Genomic DNA, 21,889 nt, shown 5'->3' with positions numbered 1-21,889 from the left:
CATCAGCAGAGGACGGACAGACTCCAACATCCATCGTTCACCCTTACAATGAAGACCTGACGCACAAGGTGAGATCAGTGCATCATCTGATGAGTCCGGTTTGAAATGAGAGATGTGTGTTACAAAGAAGAGAGGGGAAAAAAACTAGTCAAACATAAACACTCAGGTTAAGTACCGATGCCTTTGGATTTGCAGACGATCCTGGTAGGGGACAGCGGGGTCGGGAAGACGTCTCTGCTGGTTCAGTTCGATCAGGGAAAGTTCCTCCCAGGTTCCTTCACCTCCACCGTGGGCATCGGATTCACAGTGAGTCCAGACTTCTTCCTGTCACCTGAACGCACCATCACGCCTTGTTTGGGTTTCCATTCACTTCTTTCTCTGCTCCTTACCCTCTTTTGATAATTACCCACAAATCCTTTCTGTCTCTGAGCTGTCTGTGAGACAGTAAATGCAGCATGAATCAGTTTTTCGGTGTGGGCTGTTGATTCTTCTGACAGCATTCATTACGATCCTTATCGCTGTGTGTTTGTGAGTGTGTATGTGTGTGTCTGTGTGTGTGTGTGTGTGTGTGTGTGTGTGTGTGTGTGTGTGTGTGTGTGTGTGTGTGTGTGTGTGTGTGTGTGTGTGTGTGCATTATTATGGCTAATGATGTCTGTGCTCTGAATAAATTACTGAGAGGAGAATAACACTAATGAACGCTGTGGCAGCAGGCTGTGTGCTGCTGAATGTTTGACTCAAAGCTGTTACAAATATCACTGTTTTTATGTGTAGTGTTATGTGTGTGTATGTTAGGGTGGTACCTTGTATGATGGATGAATACAAACAGAAAAAGGTGCCTGGCTCATTGAGTGGATGATTTTTGAGCTTTAAAATTTGTTTTTTGAGCAGCAATCTGAGACAGTTTAAAATCAGTGGCACCATTAAGCGTTAGAGCGTAGTAAAGGTTAATTTACCCTGCAGGAAAATGCACAACGCATAATAAATAACTACTCTGCTGCTTTGTTCCCCTGCTTTCACAGTTAAGAGCACCTAGCATCATTCTAATGTGCTGCTTTAAATGCACACGAGGTGTGAAAGTACCTGGAGCATTTACTGTGGTTGCTCTCTTAGCTGTGATAAGTTTCCCTTGAAACATTTATGCCTCTGTGAGAATTTCTCCACGCTTGGAAAAATCATTATGATACTATAAACTCACAGACGGCTCATGGAATGTTGAAATGGTGGGTTGTCTCTGGCTTTTGGAAATCATGAGTTCAGCATCTTTCACTTCTGGAGACAGGAGTGACCGTGTTTGGATGAGAGGGTAGAGCTGTGGTGGGGAAAGGGGGAGTCATATGCTCACGATCTAATTTGCAATCACAAATTTGCTTATAGACTGTAAAAATGTAAACAAAAACAGAACTCAGATACCTTGAATAGAAGCTCTTTCCTGCCTTGGCACACAGCCAATCAAAATGAAGGATGTTGGGGTGGCCAATCAGGTTTTAAGGTGGCCCTGTAACTGTTCTCAGTGCATCCCTCCTTCAGAGGGAAGGTTTAGGGACTGAATAAGCTGGGGTGCCAGCAGACAGCAAACAGCTCTCACCGCCACTCTAAAAGGCCACACCCCTAATTATACATAACTGTAAGCTTTAATATAACGCAAACAGGTGAGTCATGTAAAAAATCAGCCCACATAGTTGTCATGTAAACAGAAAGAAGCTGTTAAGACTGAAACAATGATGATATTCATTCATTCCAGGCTGTTAAATTGTTAGACATGTCAGAGACATTTTAACTAGAGACACGATTTATGGCTTTTTGCAGAATCTTGAAGAGTCGTTCTTTTTAAAGTTTCAGTGCATTTGAAATGGTATAAATCACCTTATTTACCAAAATAACAAAATAGCGCGAGCTTGATGCTAAAGTATATAGGAAACTGCACTGATATGCTAGCAGTTAGCATACGTCAGCATAATTTCGGCTTCAGAATAGAATTTAAACTTTCATCACAGAAACATATCACATCAACTCTTTGTAAACAATACTGAGAATTTCAAATGTCAAAAGCTAACAGTCAGTTGAAAGGCTCATGGCTGACTTCATAACTATGGAAAGCTTCCAAACAACTTAAACCATTGCTATAACCACTTTGAGACACTAGATGGCCTACTTGAATTATTAATATATTACAACACAGTACATCAACGTCACATTGTGTGCAATTTTTACCTGTTTCTGTATAATTATGCCCAGAAATATCCAGACTCAGGGACCAATTACATTTTATTCACTTACAGTATAAACTCAATTAAATGTTGTTGACACAGAAAACATGTAAAGCTACTTTTTGTTCCAAGAAAATTCACAACAGAAATTGATGAGGAAAACTATAAAGAATCAGATTAATAAGCAGAATCAATAAGGGCATCGGTATTGACCAAATCTTATCAATTCCCATCCCTACCCACATATAGTAAAAATAGCCCTATCTCACTATGATACAGAGTCCTTTAAAAAAGTCCTGGATCCAGACAGTGATCTGGATCACCTCCAAAATGTAATAACTTCTCCCTTATCCCATTTTGAACATTTCCTGAAAATTTCATCAAGATCTGTTGGTTACTTTTTGAGTTATGTTGGTCACAGGCAAATGGACAAAGTCTCCCGGAAACATAACCTCCTAAAAGCTACTAAAAATTAGGACATGATAAAAATGTGAATGCAAATACTACCCTTCCTGGTGTAAACACCTGAACTAGGAGCTTCACTTTTTGACTCAAATCATCCACAGGAAGGCAGCAAGGACATCTCAGAGTCGTGGGGCACACAGGTGACACAGGAAGGCAGTGTGGGTAGTTGCATAAAAGAATGGCTCACAACTGTGATCCTGTTTAAATCGTTTACTTCAAAGAGCTGTTTAAATAACTGACTCATTCATAAATGTTACATCTCTAATTTTCACATGGAGCTCTATGGGGATAGACTCACTTTTTGACACAGCCTCCTGTGGCCACTCAGTGAACTGCAGTTGGCTTCATAAACAAAGGCACAAGAACACACAGAGCATCCTCTCCTCTCTGTTCAGGATGCTGAAACGTTCAGTGGGCTTCGTCTCCATAAATGAAAGTTGAGTCATGATGTTCATGTCAGAGGGCGAGATGCTGCCTGCAGCAGAGTGATGAGTTCATGTGTCCAAACAAGAGATGACATGTCAGTTATGTAAGAGAAGCGATCACTGGCTGTGTGTCATTTGTTGTGTCACCACACAGGGGAGGAAGGGAGGAGAACAATCCACTGTTCTTTATCCAAACGCTGGGGGGAGACAAACACTGCGGGAAAGAAAGATTAATTTTGATTCCCAGTGAAACCATTTTAAACATGTGTGACATGCTGGTCATGATGTGAAGGGATTTGCGACAATTGTTGGATGGTTTCTTTTTGGACAAAGCTGTTTGAGCGTTTGTTTGCCTTCTGTGGGGACGGCTGGCTTAAGATGATTGATAAATAAAGAAGAAAGGGAGTATTAAAGAGGAGCGGCTCTACTTTATGATAATGAGTCAGGTTTTGTCTTGAGGTCAAAGAAAAATGGATCCTGGTTTGATGTGCGCCATTTTACGCACGGCTCCACCTCCTGGAAGAATTTTTAGATTTGTGAAAATTAAGATTTATGTTAATAAAGTGTACTCGGATTAAAGGGTCATAGTTCAACCCTCCACCCCCCACCCCGGACCTCCACTCTTCTTTCTGACCCTGTCCCTGATCGAGCACCACCTGTGGCGGATGAGTCAGCCTCCACCACCGGCGCGTGTGACCCCGCAGCTGTTTGGGGACAGTCAGCCTGCAGACAGCCTCAGAGAGTCAGAGAGGACGCACAGAGCTGTCAGAGCTGCTGAACACTCAGTTAATGACCTGCCCACGCCAGGATGCACCGCTCCGCTCTGCACAACCGCACCAAGATTTCCGCCTGTTTGACATCACCGCTCTCCTGACGCTGATTGTTCTTCAAGTTTTCATCGTCGCTTCCGTATCTCTCTCAGGGCGGCTTTGAGGTGTGATCTGGCTCGTGCAGCGCCCGGTGATCATTTTCGTGTCCACGCGCAGTAATGCGAGCAGCGGCGGAGCTGGAGGCTGGCGGAGAGCGGGACTGAGCGGCGGAGATCTCGCGGACACCGTGCGCGTCTTACTTGGACACCTCTCGGAGGAAACAGTGGTTTGGCTCTGTCAGCCTTTCTCTTGGCATTGCGATGTCTGCAAGAAAGACATCGTTGACGGACAAGCAGACTAAAAACGGAACCTCGAAATATGTGCTGGAGAGATGCGCTTCTGTTAACGAGTATTATGATATTGCCTTCAAGGTGTGTATTTCCATCTTTTCATGTGTGTTGATATTTTCTTTGTGGTCAAACAGGTGTGTGTGTTCAGTGTAGACATAGAAAACATTGGATGTACCTAAAGGAAACAACACACACAACATCTGGAGCATTATTGTGCACCATAACAGTAATATAAGTGAAGAAACAGTTACTCCCAGTCTGTATTTTAATCCCTGTGCTCGTTAAAGAGGCCAGACTCATCTCTGTTTGTACTCAGCTGACAGAGTCTTCGACCTGATGCTTTAATTTGTGTGACTAAGAAGTCCTCTGAGCCTGTAAACCTCTTGAGGTCTCTTCATCCGCCCTTTCTGATATGCAAATGTTTGCTGAGGGTGTACTTGTTGCTTCTTCTTCCAAATCCGCCCATGCAATATTTATGAAAGCTGCACAGACACACCTGTAACTGCTTCACGCAGACAAAGGGAGAAGTTAAAATCAGGTTTATTTACATGCCTTGTCTTGTGTGTTTGTGCAGCCATGACTCACTGTGAGAACATGTTAGCCTAGCAGCATCACATGCAGCAGGATGGATTGTTAAACTGCCCGTCCTGATGTTGTGATTGTATCGATCAGTTTTTGGAGCGGATGCAGGCTGAAGATTAATGAACGGAGAGTGTTTGAATCTCCTCTCCAGTGTTGTCAGAGCGTCACATGTTGGTGGCAGCTCAGTGTAGTGTGTAGTGGACTGTACCTGTGCTTTCATGTGATGTTAATCAGCTGACACATTGACTGACAAGAACAACATCTTGCACAATAACATCATCTGACTTAAGAGGCATGATCTCAGTTATGAAATCCTCCTTGAAAATTGGATAATACAGTTGAAGTTCCTTCTTTGTGCTAACATTTGGTTGTCAGTTTCGTTTTTATCCAGCTGTAACCTGTTGTTTTCTCCTCTGGTGCTGGCTCGGCTCTAGGTGATGCTGCTGGGAGACTCGGCCGTGGGGAAGACATGCATCTTGGTGCGCTTTAAAGACGGGGCATTTCTGGGAGGAAACTTTATAGCCACCGTTGGAATAGACTTTAGGGTGAGCGAGACCATCTAAGACTCACAGATGTCCTCATATTTATCTTCTTAATGTGTCTGAGCTGTTTGAGCCTCTGGAAAAAACAAATCAACATTCAACTTCTACACACACCGCAGTTAGCTTTTGTGAAATTTCTCAAAATTTGCTGTATTGAAAGTAGAAAATATTGCCTCTTGAAGCTTAAGTTAATGACTTCCCAATTTGTATCAATTTGGTGCCCCCTATGGAGAAGGAAGTGGATTTGACGTCTTAGCTGGTATGGTCATGAACATGCAAACAAAATATTGCATCATGCTTCCTCCTCTCATATTTATCACACATTTCAAATAGTTTTGCTTGATGTTGTAAATGAAAGTAAATACATTCTACATGCCGTAAAACGCAACATCACCAACACCCACCAGGTGGCAGCAGTGACAGATATTAATGTTATCAGTCTGGAATGTCTCGTTGCTGGTGGTCTTTTTATGGTTTTGTAACTCATGAAAAAAGTCAGCAACATTTATTTCAGTCTGTTTCAGTACTAGCTGAAACCCCTCACATGTTCCATTTAATTCAATTTGGCGCCCCCTGTTGACAAAGTGGCAGGTCTCCTCTCAGCTTGTGATGAAAGTTGTATTCTGTAACCAAAAAAAAAAAAAAAATCAACAAGACAGAAAGCACTGCCGTAAAACGCAATATCAACAACACCCACCAGGTGGCAGCAGTGACAGATATTAATGGTATCAGTCTGGAATGTCTCGTTGCTTGTTGTTTTTTCTATGGTTTTGTAACTCAAAAAAAAAGTCATCAACATTTATTTCAGCCTGTTTCAGTACTAGCTGAATCCCCTCACATGTTCCATTTAATTCAATTTGGCGCCCCCTGTTGACAAAGTGGCAGATCTTCTCTCAGTTTGTGTTAAAAATTTTATTCTATAACCAGAAAAAAAAAATTCAATTAAAAATAGCCCATCAACGAGACAGAAAGCACTGCCGTACAATGCAATATCAAAAGCATCCATCAGGTGGCAGCAGTGACATTGTAAGTTTAAGGTATTCAGAAAAATAAGACTTGTTACTTTATTTAATAGAGGTTTCAGATTTACTTTTTTAATAACAAACTTAAATCTCAGTGGCTAAAGTGCTTGTTCATTTTCTTTTGGTTGTTTACGCACAGTTAGTTTTATCTGTGAGTGATCCTGAACAGCTAGAGCTGATTCTGATGGCTTCTGGTTAGGAGGGATCCACGGGTGAGAGTGACAGCAGACCAATTATCACCTTCATTCCACGCAGAACACTTCATCACTCAGTCATGATCGCACCAAATGTACGAACCCTCTCACCAATCAGCCGAGTTCACAGACCACTTGTGCTGCGAGGCACTCAGGACCGCCTCATAAATGTCTCGGCAGATGCCTGCCCACGTCCCTGTCTGCTGCTTCGTTTCACTGCCGCTCAACTTGATCCTGGAGGAGTCACAGGGCTGACAGACGAGCTCCTGTACCTAGTCACACACACAGAAACACACACAGAAAAACACAGAAACACGGTGACTGCGGCTTAATTTGGAGAACATTTCTCTGTTTTTCTTCCTCCGCTGGGATGAAATCCTGTGTTTGGAGCGAGCAGTGTTTGCCTCCTGTTTCAATCAAGGCCCAACACTCACACTGCACTAATGGCTGGTCAAGTAAGGACGATTTAAGGAGGAAATTGCGTTGCATTAGCCGGAGTGATGTATTGTCTTCTTTTGATGGTGGTGGACATTAGAGAGGATAATGGATGCTGGACAGATGAAGCTACAAAGCATAACCGCTTCATGCAAAAGCAACAAGTCCCTTGTCTTGTATCCATTCATAAAACGTGTTATAAAGAGACCTGACGCTGGTTAACACTTCAGGAACACCACGCATTCAGTGACGCTTTTCATTCAGAAGGAGCTGGGCCTTTTCATGTCAACAGTAACCTTTTGTTCCCCAGCATGAAAAGATGCGCTGGAGATAAAGTCAATATGCTGATGAGGTTGTCCTCCGTGCTTGGATAAGCAGGCAGGCTGTTGTGGCAGCTTGGAACATGGCTGGTCTATTTTCAGCATCTTTCCTTGTAGCAGTTACTCAGCATGCAGGCTCTCTCACGTCATAATTCGGGGGGGAAAATGGAAACCCATGGCAACTAATGCAGGGGTTGAACCATGTCCATTCTACAGAGGCGGAGGATTCAGCAGGTGGCAGCTTCAGCAGACGTTTCCTTTTGTTGCTGTGCAGCTCTTTCTGTGTTTTTTTGTGAGGTTTCTTTTTTGGATGCATGCGCTGGAGAGTCACGGCCTGTTAGCAGTGACCTGCCACTGATATAAAGTTATGAAGTGATCGAGGAAGTGCTGCTGCGTTCACTTCCTGCTTCTCTAGCTCTCTCTTTCTGTGGTTTGCAGTGTCATGTTGAGTTGTTGTTGTTGTGACCTGGTTTTTCCTGCTGCAGGTCACGGTGACATGAAAACCTCTCAGAAAACACGGTTATACTGTCTGAACAGAGCCTGGGAGAACCTGTTTTTATTTTCTATTTTTCTAAGCTTTTCATATTGAAGCCTTTGGATTAAGCATGTTTAACCTTGTGTCACCTCAGAGGTGGAAGGTATCAGCACAGCTACCTCAGAGTTTTATTTTGGCATTAATATCTGCCAAACCTGTGTTGTTTTGGGTTCAACCCTGGTAACGATCGTCAGCTTCTGCGGCCAGTTGCCTTTTTTTTTTACAGTCCAATAAGCAACTTGAAATGCAACTGCGTTTGCAAAGTCAATCCCCTAGATCCTCCAGAGTAGCAGCCATTCTTCTGTTTCTCGTGAGTCTCAGTTTCACTGTAAATAGTAAGTTACACAAAGGCTTTACACAGGTTCACTTTGAGGGTATGAAGCTGAATAAGAAACAGATTTTTCTGTGATTTTCTTGCAATTTTCAGGTCTTACACTGCAAAAAATGGAGATCTTATCAAGTGTTTTTGTCTTTTTAGACTTAAAACAAGCCAAATTCATCTGACTAGTCCAGGAAAATGTCTTGTCACAAGTTGTTTAAAGACCAAAATGGGGTCTGAACTGCTTGAAACAAGAAAAAAAAAAATCTGACAATGGAACAAGAGAAAAGTTACTTGTGTTAAGACAGAAGAGGAATAGAATAGAATAGAATAGAATAGAATAGAACTTTATTGTCATTGCAACAAGTACAACAAAATTGAAAACACAGCAGCAATCAAGAAAACAAAAGTAAAGAAGTGTATAGAAAGTGCAAAAAGGTCCATAAGAAAATAGATGATGACAGCTTGTCCATCATTGTCCAGTTCAGCCAGTCTCCACCTCCACAGGGTCCAGGACTGAGCTTCTCCAGCAGTCTGTTCAGTCTCTGTCTCCTGGATCCTGTCTGCTCACAGCAGGTGAAGCTCTTCCAATGTGGCGCTGGTGTCTGGTGTTAGCTCTGTTAGCCACATCTGTGAATAGCATGATGCTACTCTGCCTTCTGGTATTCCCTCTGTTGATGGGTTAAGCATGGTTAGCTCGTCCATCTTATTGGAGATAGATCTTATGTGCCCAATAACAATGGATGGAAGGACAGGTTGATGTCGTCACTTCTTAGCTCACACCTGAGAAACCAGCACGTCGTCCTCACCTCCTTCTCCTCACCTTGTGGGAAAACATCAGGCCTTGCACCAGTTAGCATTGACATGCTACAGGCTGCTAAAAGCTGAGTTCACATGTAATCAATGTGGCCATGGTTATATGTAGGATCTCCAGACAAACACAGGAGAAAAAGTAGTAAAAAAGATGAAATAAAATAAAACAAAATAAGAAAGAAAATCTAGTTTTAAGCAAATTTTCAAGTAAATTTCTCTTGTTCCATTAGCAGATTTTTTACTTGTTTCAAGCAATTCAGACCTCATTTTAGTCTTTAAACAACTTGAAACAAGACATTTTTCAGGACAGGTCAGCTGAATTTGGCTTGTTTAAAGTCTAAAAAGACATTTTCTACCAAAAATAAGACGAAAACACTTGATGAGATTTCCACTTTTTCCAGTGTACATGTTAAAAAAAATCTTCAGTGGAACTAGAGAAAAGTTACTTGTATTAAGACATTATTCTAGTTTCAAGCAAGTTTTTCTTGTTCTTGTTTCTCAGCTCCCCTCCACATAAGACAAGTCCCCTCAATGTCCGTTTTTAAAATGTGTCTTAAAACCCATTTTTATTCTTTTGCTTTCAACCCAGCTTGAGACTCTGCTCATGTTTTTTTTATTTATTGTTTTATTCACTTATTAATCCTGCGCTACATTTTATGTACAGCACTATATTACAGCTGTGGTTGTTTAAAGTGTTTTTTAAATAAAGTTGAGTTGTTCCATTGGCCGATTTTTTTACTTGATACAAGCAATTCAGACCTCGTTTTTCTCTTAAAATAACTTGAAATAAGTCTGGACTGGTCAGTTAAATGTGGCTCATATCAAGTACGAAAAGACAACTTTTACTTAAAATATGACAAAAACACTTGATAAGACTTCCATTTTTTGCAGTGTAGTTAACAGTAAAAAGTTAAACTTTCTTAGGTGTGTCCTTGAGGAGAAGAAAACTTCTGAAATGTTTTTCAAACGGAGACGGGATTTATCATTTCTGATGCCTTCCAGGAATTCAGGAAATCTAAACGCTGTTTGTCTTTGGTGACACGGCACTGAGCAGATTTGTGTCAGTGTAAATGTTTGATCTAGAACAGGTTGTCAGCTGCTCGTGCAGACAGATATCGTTTAAAGAGATACATAAATCATCTTCAGGTTACTGGGATGTCACGATGGTAGATTGTGTTCCTCCTGCTTTTGATCTGTTTTTTCCTCCAGACGCCAAACCCTTCTGGTGCCTAATCGGTCAATAGTATTCAGACTGCAAACAAAAACCAGATAGCATCTCACGGTAAAACAGGAAACATGTACAGAATCTTCATTTTTATTTAGAAACTGGAACAAAAATTGAGTGTTTTCCTACATATACTTCATGTAATGTACAGACCACATGAAATGACTTCAACATGCAGAAGGAAGCAGCAGCAGGGAGGGAAACTGGAGCATGAAGAAAAGCTGTCCAGTGAATGTTATGTCTGTGAGCGACAGAGAACTTGGAGCCACACTGATGTGAGTGAAGCAGCCAACATGCCCGACAAGCAGAAAAATGCTCCCGTCCAACTGATTTGTACTCTGGAGGGATGTGAATGTTCATCATTTTCTCTCTATTGTTCTTTGAGCTGAAGTCAAAATGATTTCTGTGTAATTGTCTCCAATTGTGCAGCTTAGCTCACAGAAAACTGCTACAAATGTCCTTCAGAAGGACACGACTTCTGTCTTTAGAGCAGTGTTTGTGTTTCCTCACAGATAAAGACTGTATACTTCTGCAAACCCCGTATTTATGTCTTCACTTTCCTGCACAGTGAATTCCTTCAAACTTCAATCTCTCATCTTTTTTCGCTGCTCCCCCCTCTTAACTCCTCGGTCACGACTTGTTGTCTTGTTCAGCCGGGGTCTCAGAGGCTGATTTCGGCCATCTTCTGTGCTCAGGAAATCAGAGGGCACCCCCACAGGGCTGCAGGAAATGAACGGGGGAGTCGCTTGTTATGCTGCCAGCCGTCTTTCTCACTGTTGTGTAATTAAGTCTAATCCGAGGACCTTGTTGTTGTGTGGGTGTTGCAAATTACTTTCTCTGCCAGCATTCAAAGACACTTTTTCTTTTTTCTTTTTGGTTTCTCCGGCCTCATGCTGAGTGTCTGAGCTTTTTTGGGTCTGCTGTGATGTTCGTCATTGGTCTCTGTGCAGCTTCCACAGCGCTTGTGTCTCCAAAGCATATGGTGGACTGTCACTGTCTCATACACAACTCTTCTCCTTCCTGCAGAATAAAGTGGTGGACGTGGACAACCTGAAAGTCAAACTCCAGGTGAGGGCATGCACCTTTTCTCTTCACCTGTAGGAGACACTGTCTGTATCTGTTATTGACCCACGTATCGACCGGCTCCCGTCTGTGCAGAATCAAATCAATACAGAAATAATAGCTGACTCAAGCGTGTGTTTCACTCTCATTGTTTGCGTTTTTAGTCCAGTGACGTTGTAGTCTGAGAGCTGCAGGTTCATGTGCCAGGAACAGGCTTTTAATCTGAAGCTCAGACTCATTTTTCACTTCATTCTTGTTACACAGAGCAGGAGAAGCCAACACTAGATTTCTGCCTTTAACTTGTACTGGTGTCCAAAATAGACTCTGCCAGTGTGTGTGTGTGTGTGTGTGTGTGTGTGTGCATAGGCTGAGAGACGCCAGCTGACAGCAGAAAATTTAAATCAAAGAGGAAACAAGTTGTGTTGAAGTTTCAGGCTGATGACTTGATAATGTTTTTAAGAGAGGATGTAGTGTTTCATGGTTCCCAAAGTGAGGGCAGTTTACAAATGCAGATTTTATTCCTTATCACAGAAATACAAAGAAAAGTAGGGAGTACATTAAATATAAAACCATGCAAACAGAAAGCGTTTGATCTGATTTTCATATTTTGCTTTTGCCATAAGTTCCTGACCTGACTAATCCAAGATAACTCAAGTTTAATTTAGGATATTGTTCACAAAGGTAGCCTCATTTTCTACCGATCAGCTAAATGAACTACCTTAGGGTTTTTATTGGGTTATTTGTCTGTCTTTGGATTGGCCCATTAGTGTGTTCCTACAGTAGGGGGCATCAGTCTCTGGCACCAATGTTTTGGGGCTGAAAAAAGTTTGGGAACCAACTGAATTAAAGCCCAGATAAAGTTTTTATATTGTTTTTACTGGATGAAAATTAACTTACAGCGCTTTTTTCCCCATCATGGTTCATTTCCAGTGGCGTGCTCAAACTCTTTGAAGAGCAGGGGCAAGAAACATAAAAGCACATTTCCACCAAGCAGTTCAGTTCAGTTCGTCTCAGTACAGTTCATATTTTTTAGCGTTTTCATTGACTACAGCTGGGACAGAACCCCAAATTACTGAGACAAACTGTTCCACTTTTGGTTCCCTTCTGTTGAGGTGCAAGACGATCCGACCCCACAAGGTAGAGCTAGATTCACTGCAGTTCATTGATTGGTGGAAAGAATCGTCACCTTGCGAGAGCGGCTGTATTCTTCCGGCGGCACACAGACTTCTCTGAAACAAAGCTTGATTGCATTTGGTATCAAAGGGCCACTTGCCAATCACAGAGAGGACAAATTGCTGGATGTCTTCCCTCATTGCTCCTTGTTTACTGTGTCGTGTTTTTCTTCTTTGGTGGATTTATTAGTGGGGTATCATAGACTGTATAATTAATGGACATTGTCCCCCCCGATGTCACCCGTCTGTTTTTAAAACAGGTTTTCGTAGCAAATAGGCTATTGTATGTTGGAACTGAGTGGGCATGGAGTACAGGTAGAGGGCGCCTGCCAGTCATGTGACCTGAGCTGTGCCTCTGATTTGACGAGCTTGCAATCTTAAAGGGCATCTCCGGTTTTTTGACACCTGGACCTTATTTATAGGTGTGTGCATGCTCATATACTCACTCAGACAAACATCGTGCAGCTCGGAGTCCTTCAGAAGTTATTTAGATCCAGCTAATTTTAGTGGGGGTCACGGCAAGGGAGCTTCAGCGCGGGACATAATCTCTGCAAAATCGCTCATTTCGGCTATATTTTTTCATCCATCACCAGTTTTATCATAAAGTCAGCTCGCCTACCGTCTTCAGGTGGGTCAGCTGACCTGGCAAACAAACGTTTGACGGTTGTCCTTACCGGTTTGAGCCTGAATACACGGACAAGGAGCTCAATGAAAGAAGGATGTAGGGAGAGAGACGAAGAGCTGGCTCGAAAACAACAAACAGGAGCACGTCCACGACTCAATGCAAACTGGTGGTGCGTTTGTGGACAGTGTTCGCCTATGGCAACAGAAGAGGAGTGTGTTTGTGATAACGATGGATGACAAAATATAGCCGAAATGAGCGATTTTGCAGAGATTATGTCCCACGCTGAAGCTGTGGCCCCCGCTAAGTGCGGCTAAAATCAGCTGGATCTAAATAACTTCTGAAGGACTCCGAGCTGCACGATGTTTGTCTGAGTGAGTATATGAGCATGCACACACCTATAAATAAGGTCCAGGTGTCAAAAAAACGGAGTTGCCCTTTGATATTTTCTGAACAGCCGAGTTACAAAAAAGATTCACCCCCCGTACAGTGGGTGCCGGTAGTAAAATTTGCGACTCAGACAGGAGCCGTTTTTTGAACCACGCTGTAAATAGGTTAATTTCTGCTTTGAAAAACAGCTTTCTTTTGGCTTGGTGTGTTTGTGACTTCTAGAACTTCCAGGGAAACAGCAGATTTTAGCACTTCTGCATCATCTCATATTCTAAGACGGGAAGTTGCCGCTTGCCACAGCACACACTGTGTTGCGCTGCTTTGTCGTCACACTATTACATAACAGATGCGGCTATCAGCATCCGGCTTACACGTTGCCTACCAAGAGGGGGCACAGTTGGCTGTGGAAACACAAACAGGATCTGGTACTGATCCAACCCGTACCAAACTGTACTGATCCATGTAAGACTGCTTGGTGGGAACTGGCTGATACAGTACATTTACCCTGCTGAACACGCTGCTAAGTTCTGCGTATAGTTGAGGGCTCTTTAGCCCGCGCTTTTGCCTCCTAAGAGGGCACTTTATCATGTTTTAACCAGTTAAGGGGGCGAATTAGTGTCTGTTTTCTACCCAAGAGGGCAGTTAACCCTCTCCAGGCAGACGTTGCAGATTTGCAACAGCTTATTGCTAGTTACCTAATTACTCCACATCCACATTTTATGAGCCTTTGTTCCCAGAGGTACCACTGCAGAACTTAGTTGTGCATTAGCAACAAACAGTTTCCCACTATCCCACCAATTGGCAGAGCTGTGTCACTTCCAACATGGCTGCCTCCTTGGTTTCACCGAAACAGATTTTCAAGGCATCAGTTTCATGCAAGTTTCACCACCAACCTCCATTAATTTAAAATCAAAACTACATAAGATGAATCCTGATTACATATAGATCCAGTACACGCCAGTCAGCAGATTTTATCTCCTCTGGGTTTTTCTTTAGGGGTAGCTTTATTTCAGTGTTGCAACATCCCAGAATGCATTGCATGTACAAAAAAAGTCAGAATTGTATATAACTACCCCATATGATATTTTCACCAAAATATCTGTTTTTTTTTCTGTTACTAAAACTTAATTCCAGCCTGAAAGGGTTAAGTGTGTTTCACCAACTGGGGGGCACTTGAGCATCGGTTCTGGCTCCCAAGCAACACTTTGGTGCAGGGATCTCCAACTCCTACCTGGAGGGCCAAGAGGCTGCAGGTTTTCTTTCCAACCAAAAACTCCACCAGTTGATTTCACTGATTAGTCCCTGCTCTCTGCTTGAAGGTGAGGTCATCAGTGAAATGAGCTGGTGGAGTTTTTGGTTGGAAAGAAAACCTGCAGCCTCTTGGCCCTCCAGAGTAGGAGTTGGAGATCCCTGCTTTAGCGTGTCGTGTTTTTCAACGATTAGGCCACAAGACGGAGCGGCCCACCCCTTACACATCACTGTTAATTTATGACGTCTAAATTCAGGAAAGGACATTAAGCTCAGGCCTGTTAAGCTGACTCAGCTCATTAAACTGTAGTTCCCTGAACTCTGGCTCTCCCGTTTTGTCTGTTTGGTTTGGCACTGAGCGTCTGTTTGAAAGAATTCAGTGATGTAAATAAACGAGCAGTTTGGTTTCACAGATTTGTATTCCTGCTTTGGTGGAGGACTTTCTCCTCCAGGATGTGGACGTTTTTCGAGAGCTGCTGTGTAATTATGTGGTTTGTTACGCAGATCTGGGACACAGCCGGCCAGGAGAGATTCCGCAGCGTAACGCACGCCTACTACAGAGATGCTCAGGGTAACCTTTGATTTTTATACATCACTTCCTCATACCATGTGTGTGTTTGTGCGTGTGTGTGTGTGTGTAGGAAGGGGTTGTGTCGGCAAGGGATCAAGCAGGCTGAGTTATGCACTTTTTATGCGTGTGCATAGAAAGTGTGTGTAGGAGTTGATGTGTTTGTTATATAAGATAATCTGCAGATAACAATAAAGGTGCAACTTTAACAAAGTGCTGCTCCATCTGCTTTCACAGCGTTACTGCTGCTATACGATATCACCAGCAAGCCGTCTTTTGACAACATCAGGGTAAGACCGTCTCAGATTACTCCTCCCTCCTACTTTCAGTCTGCTTTCTTTTCATTCTCTCCTCCTCCACCTGAACGCCTCACTGTGCCCATTTACATGCAAAGTACCGCGAGGGCCCCCAACATTTCCTCAGAGCCTTCCTCTTAAAATGATCTTATCGTACCACAGCTCAGTGACACACTTTCAAGTTTAAGGAATGAGAAGTTATAAAAATGAAGAAGTGACTCAGCTTTTCTGAGAATGAGAAGGATGGTTTCCACACTCAGCTCTTGAAGTGATGTTGTTTATTTCTTTATTCACTAATCTTTCTGATTTATCCTCCCAAAGGCCTGGCTCACTGAAATCCACGAGTACGCCCAGAAGGATGTGGTCATCATGTTGCTTGGAAACAAGGTAAGCGAAGCTTTCTTTTTTGACGTTACACAAAACAGATCAGGAGGATAACTAGTCCCACAGCACATTTTCAACACACTCTTATCACACTCGAGCAGACACCGTGCGGATCCTCAGAAAGACAGAAAATACCTTCGCAGAGCGGGGCTTGCACAAAAGGCTGAATCCTACCTGCTTTTAAAGAGACTCAGAGTGAAAACAGTCTTAATTGTGTTTATGTGTTCAGGTTTTCAGGGTGCTCAGATTTTCTCTGTGGTGGAAATAAAATCAATTCATGAGAGACCAAGGAGACATGAAAGTCTGTCTGATCAGCTGGGGTTCATTTCATCTTTTAGGGCTCCCGAGGAGCACGGAGGAGTGCGAAAATTCATTTTCTCGGTACAGAAAAGTGTGGAAAAGAGAATTTCTGAGCTAACATGTACGTTCACCAAACCTCTTAGAAGTTATGACACCAAAATGCTTTGTTTTTGAAATCCATGCATCATTTTTTTATGCTGAAGAAGTGACAAGTGACATGAAACTCTGAAGCAGAGGGTTAGCAGAGAAAGTTTCATGAATTGGATCGGGACTTTTAGGGAACAGCTGGGTCCCCTCACCCTGATTAAACGTCTGATTTCTTTACTATAACTCCATCACTGACTCAACCTGGCTTTTTGTAAGCCCAGATTTTGTTTCATGTTTCTGAAACCTGATGTTTGCTGCATGTTGACATCTACAGATCACTGTTTTAAATTTTGTCTCAGAACTACTGAGTAGATCTCATAATTCTAAACCCTTAAAAGCTAATTTTGAAACATTAAATACTGTATAATTCCTAAACTGTGAATGTTAGTAAAAGCCCCTCATTCACACATAAGCTCCCCCTGGTGGTGTGTTTAGGGCTCAACCTGCAGGGTCACAGATGTCACACAGCAGCAGCAGCTTGAGATGATTTTCTCTCCTGCTGGAGGAGGAGGAGTCTCTGACATGTCATCAGTCTGGAGCAGCTCTGGCAGCAGAGAAAATGTTCATCTGACAGGATGCTGCATCTGAAACCCTGCAGCTCGGTGCAATGACTTATTTTCTCCTCCTTTACAGTCCGACATGGCTGCAGAGCGGGTGGTGAAGACAGAAGATGGAGAGAAGCTGGCGAAGGTAGAGCACGATGAGAGTTTGTCTCTTCCATTAGATCATGTTCTATGAATGGATGCTTCACTTCCTCTTCTTGATGTGTTTCTGTTGCAGGAGTACGGCGTGCCGTTTATGGAGACCAGCGCTAAGACAGGAGTTAATGTTGAGCTGGCCTTTCTCGCCATCGCTAAGTAAGTGTGGAAGCTGAACTGATCAATAACATACCCACAATAAATGATCAATTACCTGTGCTGCCACAGTTATTTTGAAAAAGTAACCCAATTACTCCTTTAAAAAGTAACTTAGTTACTTTACTGACTCCTTGATTTTAAAAGTAACTTAGTTACTTTACTGACTCCTTGATTTTAAAAGTAACTGAGCTAAATTACAAGCTACTTGATTTGTTACATTTAGCAGCTGCCGACAACACCTGATGCTGCATAATTTGGCAAAATTGTACAATGCAATTAAAAAGAAAAATAATATGAGTCTACATGTTTTGTTTTATAGGAACATTGGACATTGCTGATTGTAAAATGTGTAATTAACAATTAAAAACAAAAGTATTCATTTTATACATTGTGAATTTCACTATACTGTTCAGTTCAATTTTAGATTTAAATTATTTTCTTTTCGAACGCTTTATTTTAGTTTGGTTTTTATCATTTTTTTTTGTTTTTTTTGTTAAAGCTGTAGTCTGCCGATCCTGGATTTGTAATACAGTAAGCAAAAATAAATGTTGAGGGAGAGTGGGCTCATATAATCCTCAGTACCCTGCTTGGGGCACCCCAGTCTAAAAAGTCTGGGCACGCCCCTGCTTGCCACTGGGTGCCTTGTTGTTACCTTCGTCATGTTGCTCTGCTCCTCAACGGATGGATTTGTGCTTAACAGAGGGTTCAGGTCATGGAATAGAGGGAGTTACAGTGAAAGACAGGACTCACCTTTCCCTAGGTAAAAGTCAAACAACTTCACAGGCGTTTATGTCCACAGTGCTCTGATCTCTCTCTGATTGATTCCTAAATGATTGATAGATAGATTTTTTTTACAAGAAAATTGAAAAGAAAAGTAACGCACAGTGATTTGGATAAGTAACTTTAATCTGGCTACTTGTTTGGAAATAGTAAGGCAGGGGGGGGCAACCTGTGGCTCACAAGCCGCATGTGGCTCTTTGCCTTTCAGTGTGTGGCTCTTGGATCCATTTATAAAAATATGTACAAAGCTATGAGTAGTGGTGTCTAAAATGTTGATATACTGATGCCAGTGTTGGGTTCAGTATTGATCAGTGTTTGGGTGTGCAGGTTGATACTTAAGTTTTAGTTTCTCTTCTCTAGTACGAAATTTAAATACACTAACAAACATGGTAAATCTCATTTTGAAAATCGGAAATGTTTTGATTTCATTTTATGTCATTTCCTTTATGTGTGAGAGGAAGTGCGTTTGTAAGACCCCGTGTGTGATGTGGCTCGTTGTTGTGTTAAGCATGTGAGAGAAGCAGCTCGGTCGTCCCTTTGAATCGACGTACTTTTGAGTTTTTGTAGCTGCAGCGTGGCTGTACAAAAGATTTTGCTTTGCATTTTAAAGTCATTCAACAACTGGTTTTCAAGGCTTAGTTGACGATAGGTGGCCAATCAGCTTCCAGAAGTGCCCCTGCCCCTTCCTGGAGACACCCCTGTTTTCTGCATCAACAATAACTGATGCTTTTGTGTCTTAATCCGCTTTGAAAGCCTCGGAGCTCGCTCTGCTCTCCTCCTCAGGGTTTAACACCATTTTTTCTGACTCGCTCTGATTCCTGCAGCTCCAAAGCACTTATTATTTTCTTTTATTAATTTGCTGTTTGCTGGTGCTGACTCGTTGGGATAGGATCGTGCATCTCTGAGGCTCCCTGAGGATCAAACACTAACTGTGTCATCCCTCTTCTTACTGACTCCCTCCTGTACACACCTTTATTCTTACTGTGCAGGAGGGAAATGGAAAATGACTATTATTTGATCTAAATTGACTTTGTGCAGCAGGTTTCCAGAGATGTGGCAGAAAATGATGGAGCAGATTTGCTACCTTCATAGGTCGGATATTTTAAGTGCGAGTTAGATTAAATGATTCATGCTGGAGGCTTTTTGATTAAATCTCCACTCAGAGGGATTTTTCTTTCCCTCACTTTCCTCGTACTTCTCTCCCATCTCATTTTCTAAATGTGCCCTCTGTCTGCGCTGCATCCCACACATCCACCCCCTCTGTTTCTAACTTCTAGCATCTCTTTCTCTGTCTCCGTCAGGGAGCTGAAGCACAGAGCCACACAGCAGCCCAACGAGCCCAAGTTCCAGATCCACGACTACATCGAGTCTCAGAAGCAGAAGACGGGCTGCTGTGGCATGTAGCTGAGAAACAGAGACACAGAGAGACAAAGAGAAAGGAGGTGGAAATGTCTGCTCTCGTAACAAAAGCCAATCTCAGCACCACCAAACCCGAGAAGCGGACGTCCTCGGCTTATCCTCCGAGCCGTATCTGGATTGGCTGCCATCCCTAATCTGAAATGTGAATCAATCAATCTCTTTTCTGTCATGTGTAGAAATGTCCGTGGTCTTTGTGGTGACAGTTGTATCAAATTACAAGCCAGGAGTTACAATCTGAAATGCTATATCCATCTGCAGGGAACCAACCAGAACATTTATGTTAATGTGCTCAGCTGCTAGCTCCTCTCAAAGAGAATCTTTAACCTCGAATTCTGCTCAAAGCTCTCAGCTCCACGTACTCAGAAAATATTCGAGAGGGTGTAAAGAGGCTGCATAGCCTCAAGGTTAAATGAAGTCTAGGCCCTGAAGAAGTTCAGGGTGTCACAGAAGAGTCCGGCCAATCATCGATCAGAGTGGAGCTTATAATCAAAGAAAAGCAGAAACAAGAAGCTGCTATCAGAGTTTAACAGCCACATTGATGCTGCATATTCTCACAGCGGCTATTTTTCTCTGACACTGATAAACCAGAGGAACACTGAGACACTTTTAAAGAAAGAGCAACACATTTCTATACATATTAACAAACTTTAGCCAACAGAAAGTCAACTTCCTATCATGCGACACTCCTGCTGCATCCCTCAAAGACCCCGTGTCTGTCTGAAAAACCCAGACGTGTTTTAAATAGAAGGAAGCTGAAGAGCCGGCTAACCTGACAGGTGTCTCTGAGCCTGACAGAGCTCCCTCCCTCTCCAGCCAATCACACGCTCCACCTGCTGCCTGACAACAAAGATCCCCGCTAACAAGAGCACTCACTCACACACACACAGACAGCCTGCACAGGAAGCAACGTTACAAATACATCTCCTGTTACTGAGCACCTCTGCTGTGGACAGGCAACAGGAAGCTATCCTATTAAGGTAATTCTGACTCTTTCCAACCATTTAATTGGCTTGAAACCAAATATTAAAACCTGAAAAGGTGTTACTCGGTTGAAAAGGAGTCTGACATCTTGTTTGAAATGATACACAGTGAATTTTGTTTATAGGCAGAAGTGCTGCAAGGGTGAAGGATGCATCCTTGTTGCTCGACTGTGATGTGGTCAGTCTTGAGATGTGTCCTTTCAAGGATACAGGCTCTAAATTCGGATGTGGCTGGTGGTTGTAGAAAATGCAAGTTAAATAAGGACCAGGCTGCAGTTAGCATCCAACTGATGTCTGAGTATGTTTATCATTAGTTAGCATCAGTGATACCATGTTTTCACATGTGCACAAAACTCATACCTTGGCCAGTACCTTTTAAAATTGAAGGTCCCATATTATGCAAAAAATCACTTTATTAAGTCTTAAGTGAAATTTGTGGGTCTTTGGTTTTCCTCCCAGCCCACAAAATTTGATGTTTAACAACGAAACCTGTACTTAATAGTACTTATGAATGTTAAATCCTGACCTAAAACAAGCTGTTTGGATTTTGGGGATTTGCCGGTGTCAGCAATTCCCTTTTATTACCAATCAGGAGCAAGTCTGACCTGATAGGTCCACTGGAGCAGATACCCACAAACCCCCTCCCTGCCCACTCCCTCTCCTCACTGCTGGAGAGATTTCTCCAGCAGTGAGGAGGAGAATGCCAAAGTTGAAGGGCCATCACTGCTTTGTTTTTGGCTGTAAACAGCCACATAGTTCCATGCACAAGCTTCGCATCTCAGAAGAAGACAAGACTATGTGGCTAGAGTTCATTTATCAAGAAAATGTTCCAGCTACACTCAGTAAAATTGTGCATATGTGTGCTAGTCACTTCACGGCCGACTGCTTTTCCAACTTTGGACAGTACATCAGAGGGCTAGTGAATAGACTGATCCTGAATCCAGGCGCATCACCAACCATCCACCAACAAACCTGGGACCCTGGAAATGTGAGTATTTTAAATGCTGTGTGCTGTGGAGCAGATGTAAGAGCTTTTCCTCAGTGCCCCCCCTGTCTCTGTGTTAGCTTCAGGATGCTAACTTTAGCTGCAGTTAGCCTGTTGTTTTAGCCTGTAATGTTACGGTAAACGAGCTTCGCTGTTTTCTAAACATTGTGCACTCGGAGCTCGTGGCGCCGCTCTCAGTGACATGGAAGAGCGGGGCGGTATCAGCGGTGGCTCATTTACATATGAAGGCCACGTCCACTAAATCAGACCGTTCTGAACAGAGGGGCTATGAGAGCCTGGAAACAATGCTGCTGTACTTGATTTATTGGATTTTTGGACCAAAACATGTTGCTACCATTTCATGAAGACATCAATGATCCATATTAAACTGCAGAAAAGGAGCAAAATATGGGAACTTTAAGCAGATGTGTGACCA

At 42.7% G+C, this 21,889-nt stretch overlaps 1 protein-coding gene across 1 annotated transcript; it reads left to right on the top strand.

Moving 5' to 3' along the window:
* Positions 1-3,406: 3,406 nt before the first annotated feature.
* Positions 3,407-21,889, top strand: LOC141809931 (ras-related protein Rab-37). Its single transcript, XM_074697176.1, has 9 exons — positions 3,407-4,337; positions 5,273-5,383; positions 11,270-11,311; positions 15,242-15,308; positions 15,543-15,595; positions 15,923-15,988; positions 17,066-17,122; positions 17,213-17,289; positions 19,371-21,889. The coding sequence occupies exons 1-9, from the start codon at positions 4,227-4,229 to the stop codon at positions 19,471-19,473; spliced, it is 687 nt and encodes a 228-aa protein (XP_074553277.1). The 5' UTR covers positions 3,407-4,226; the 3' UTR covers positions 19,474-21,889.

The sequence above is a fragment of the Halichoeres trimaculatus genome, unplaced genomic scaffold (genome assembly GCF_033239565.1).
Source record: "Halichoeres trimaculatus isolate MK-OKI-2021-1 unplaced genomic scaffold, fHalTri1.1 fHalTri1_scaffold_20, whole genome shotgun sequence".
Lineage (NCBI taxonomy): Eukaryota > Metazoa > Chordata > Actinopteri > Labriformes > Labridae > Halichoeres > Halichoeres trimaculatus.
The sequence above is the reverse complement of the archived record's forward strand: the minus strand, read 5'-3'. Positions and strand labels throughout refer to the sequence as shown.

What these genes read in the sequence shown, in the direction of transcription:
- LOC141809931 (XM_074697176.1), top strand. Translation starts at nt 4,227, where the DNA reads ATGTCTGCAAGAAAGACATCGTTGACGGACAAGCAGACTAAAAACGGA. An exon ending in CTACTACAGAGATGCTCAGG is followed by an intron (nt 15,309 to 15,542) that starts GTAACCTTTGAT and finishes CTGCTTTCACAG; the next exon opens with CGTTACTGCTGCTATACGAT. An exon ending in ATGGAGAGAAGCTGGCGAAG is followed by an intron (nt 17,123 to 17,212) that starts GTAGAGCACGAT and finishes TTTCTGTTGCAG; the next exon opens with GAGTACGGCGTGCCGTTTAT.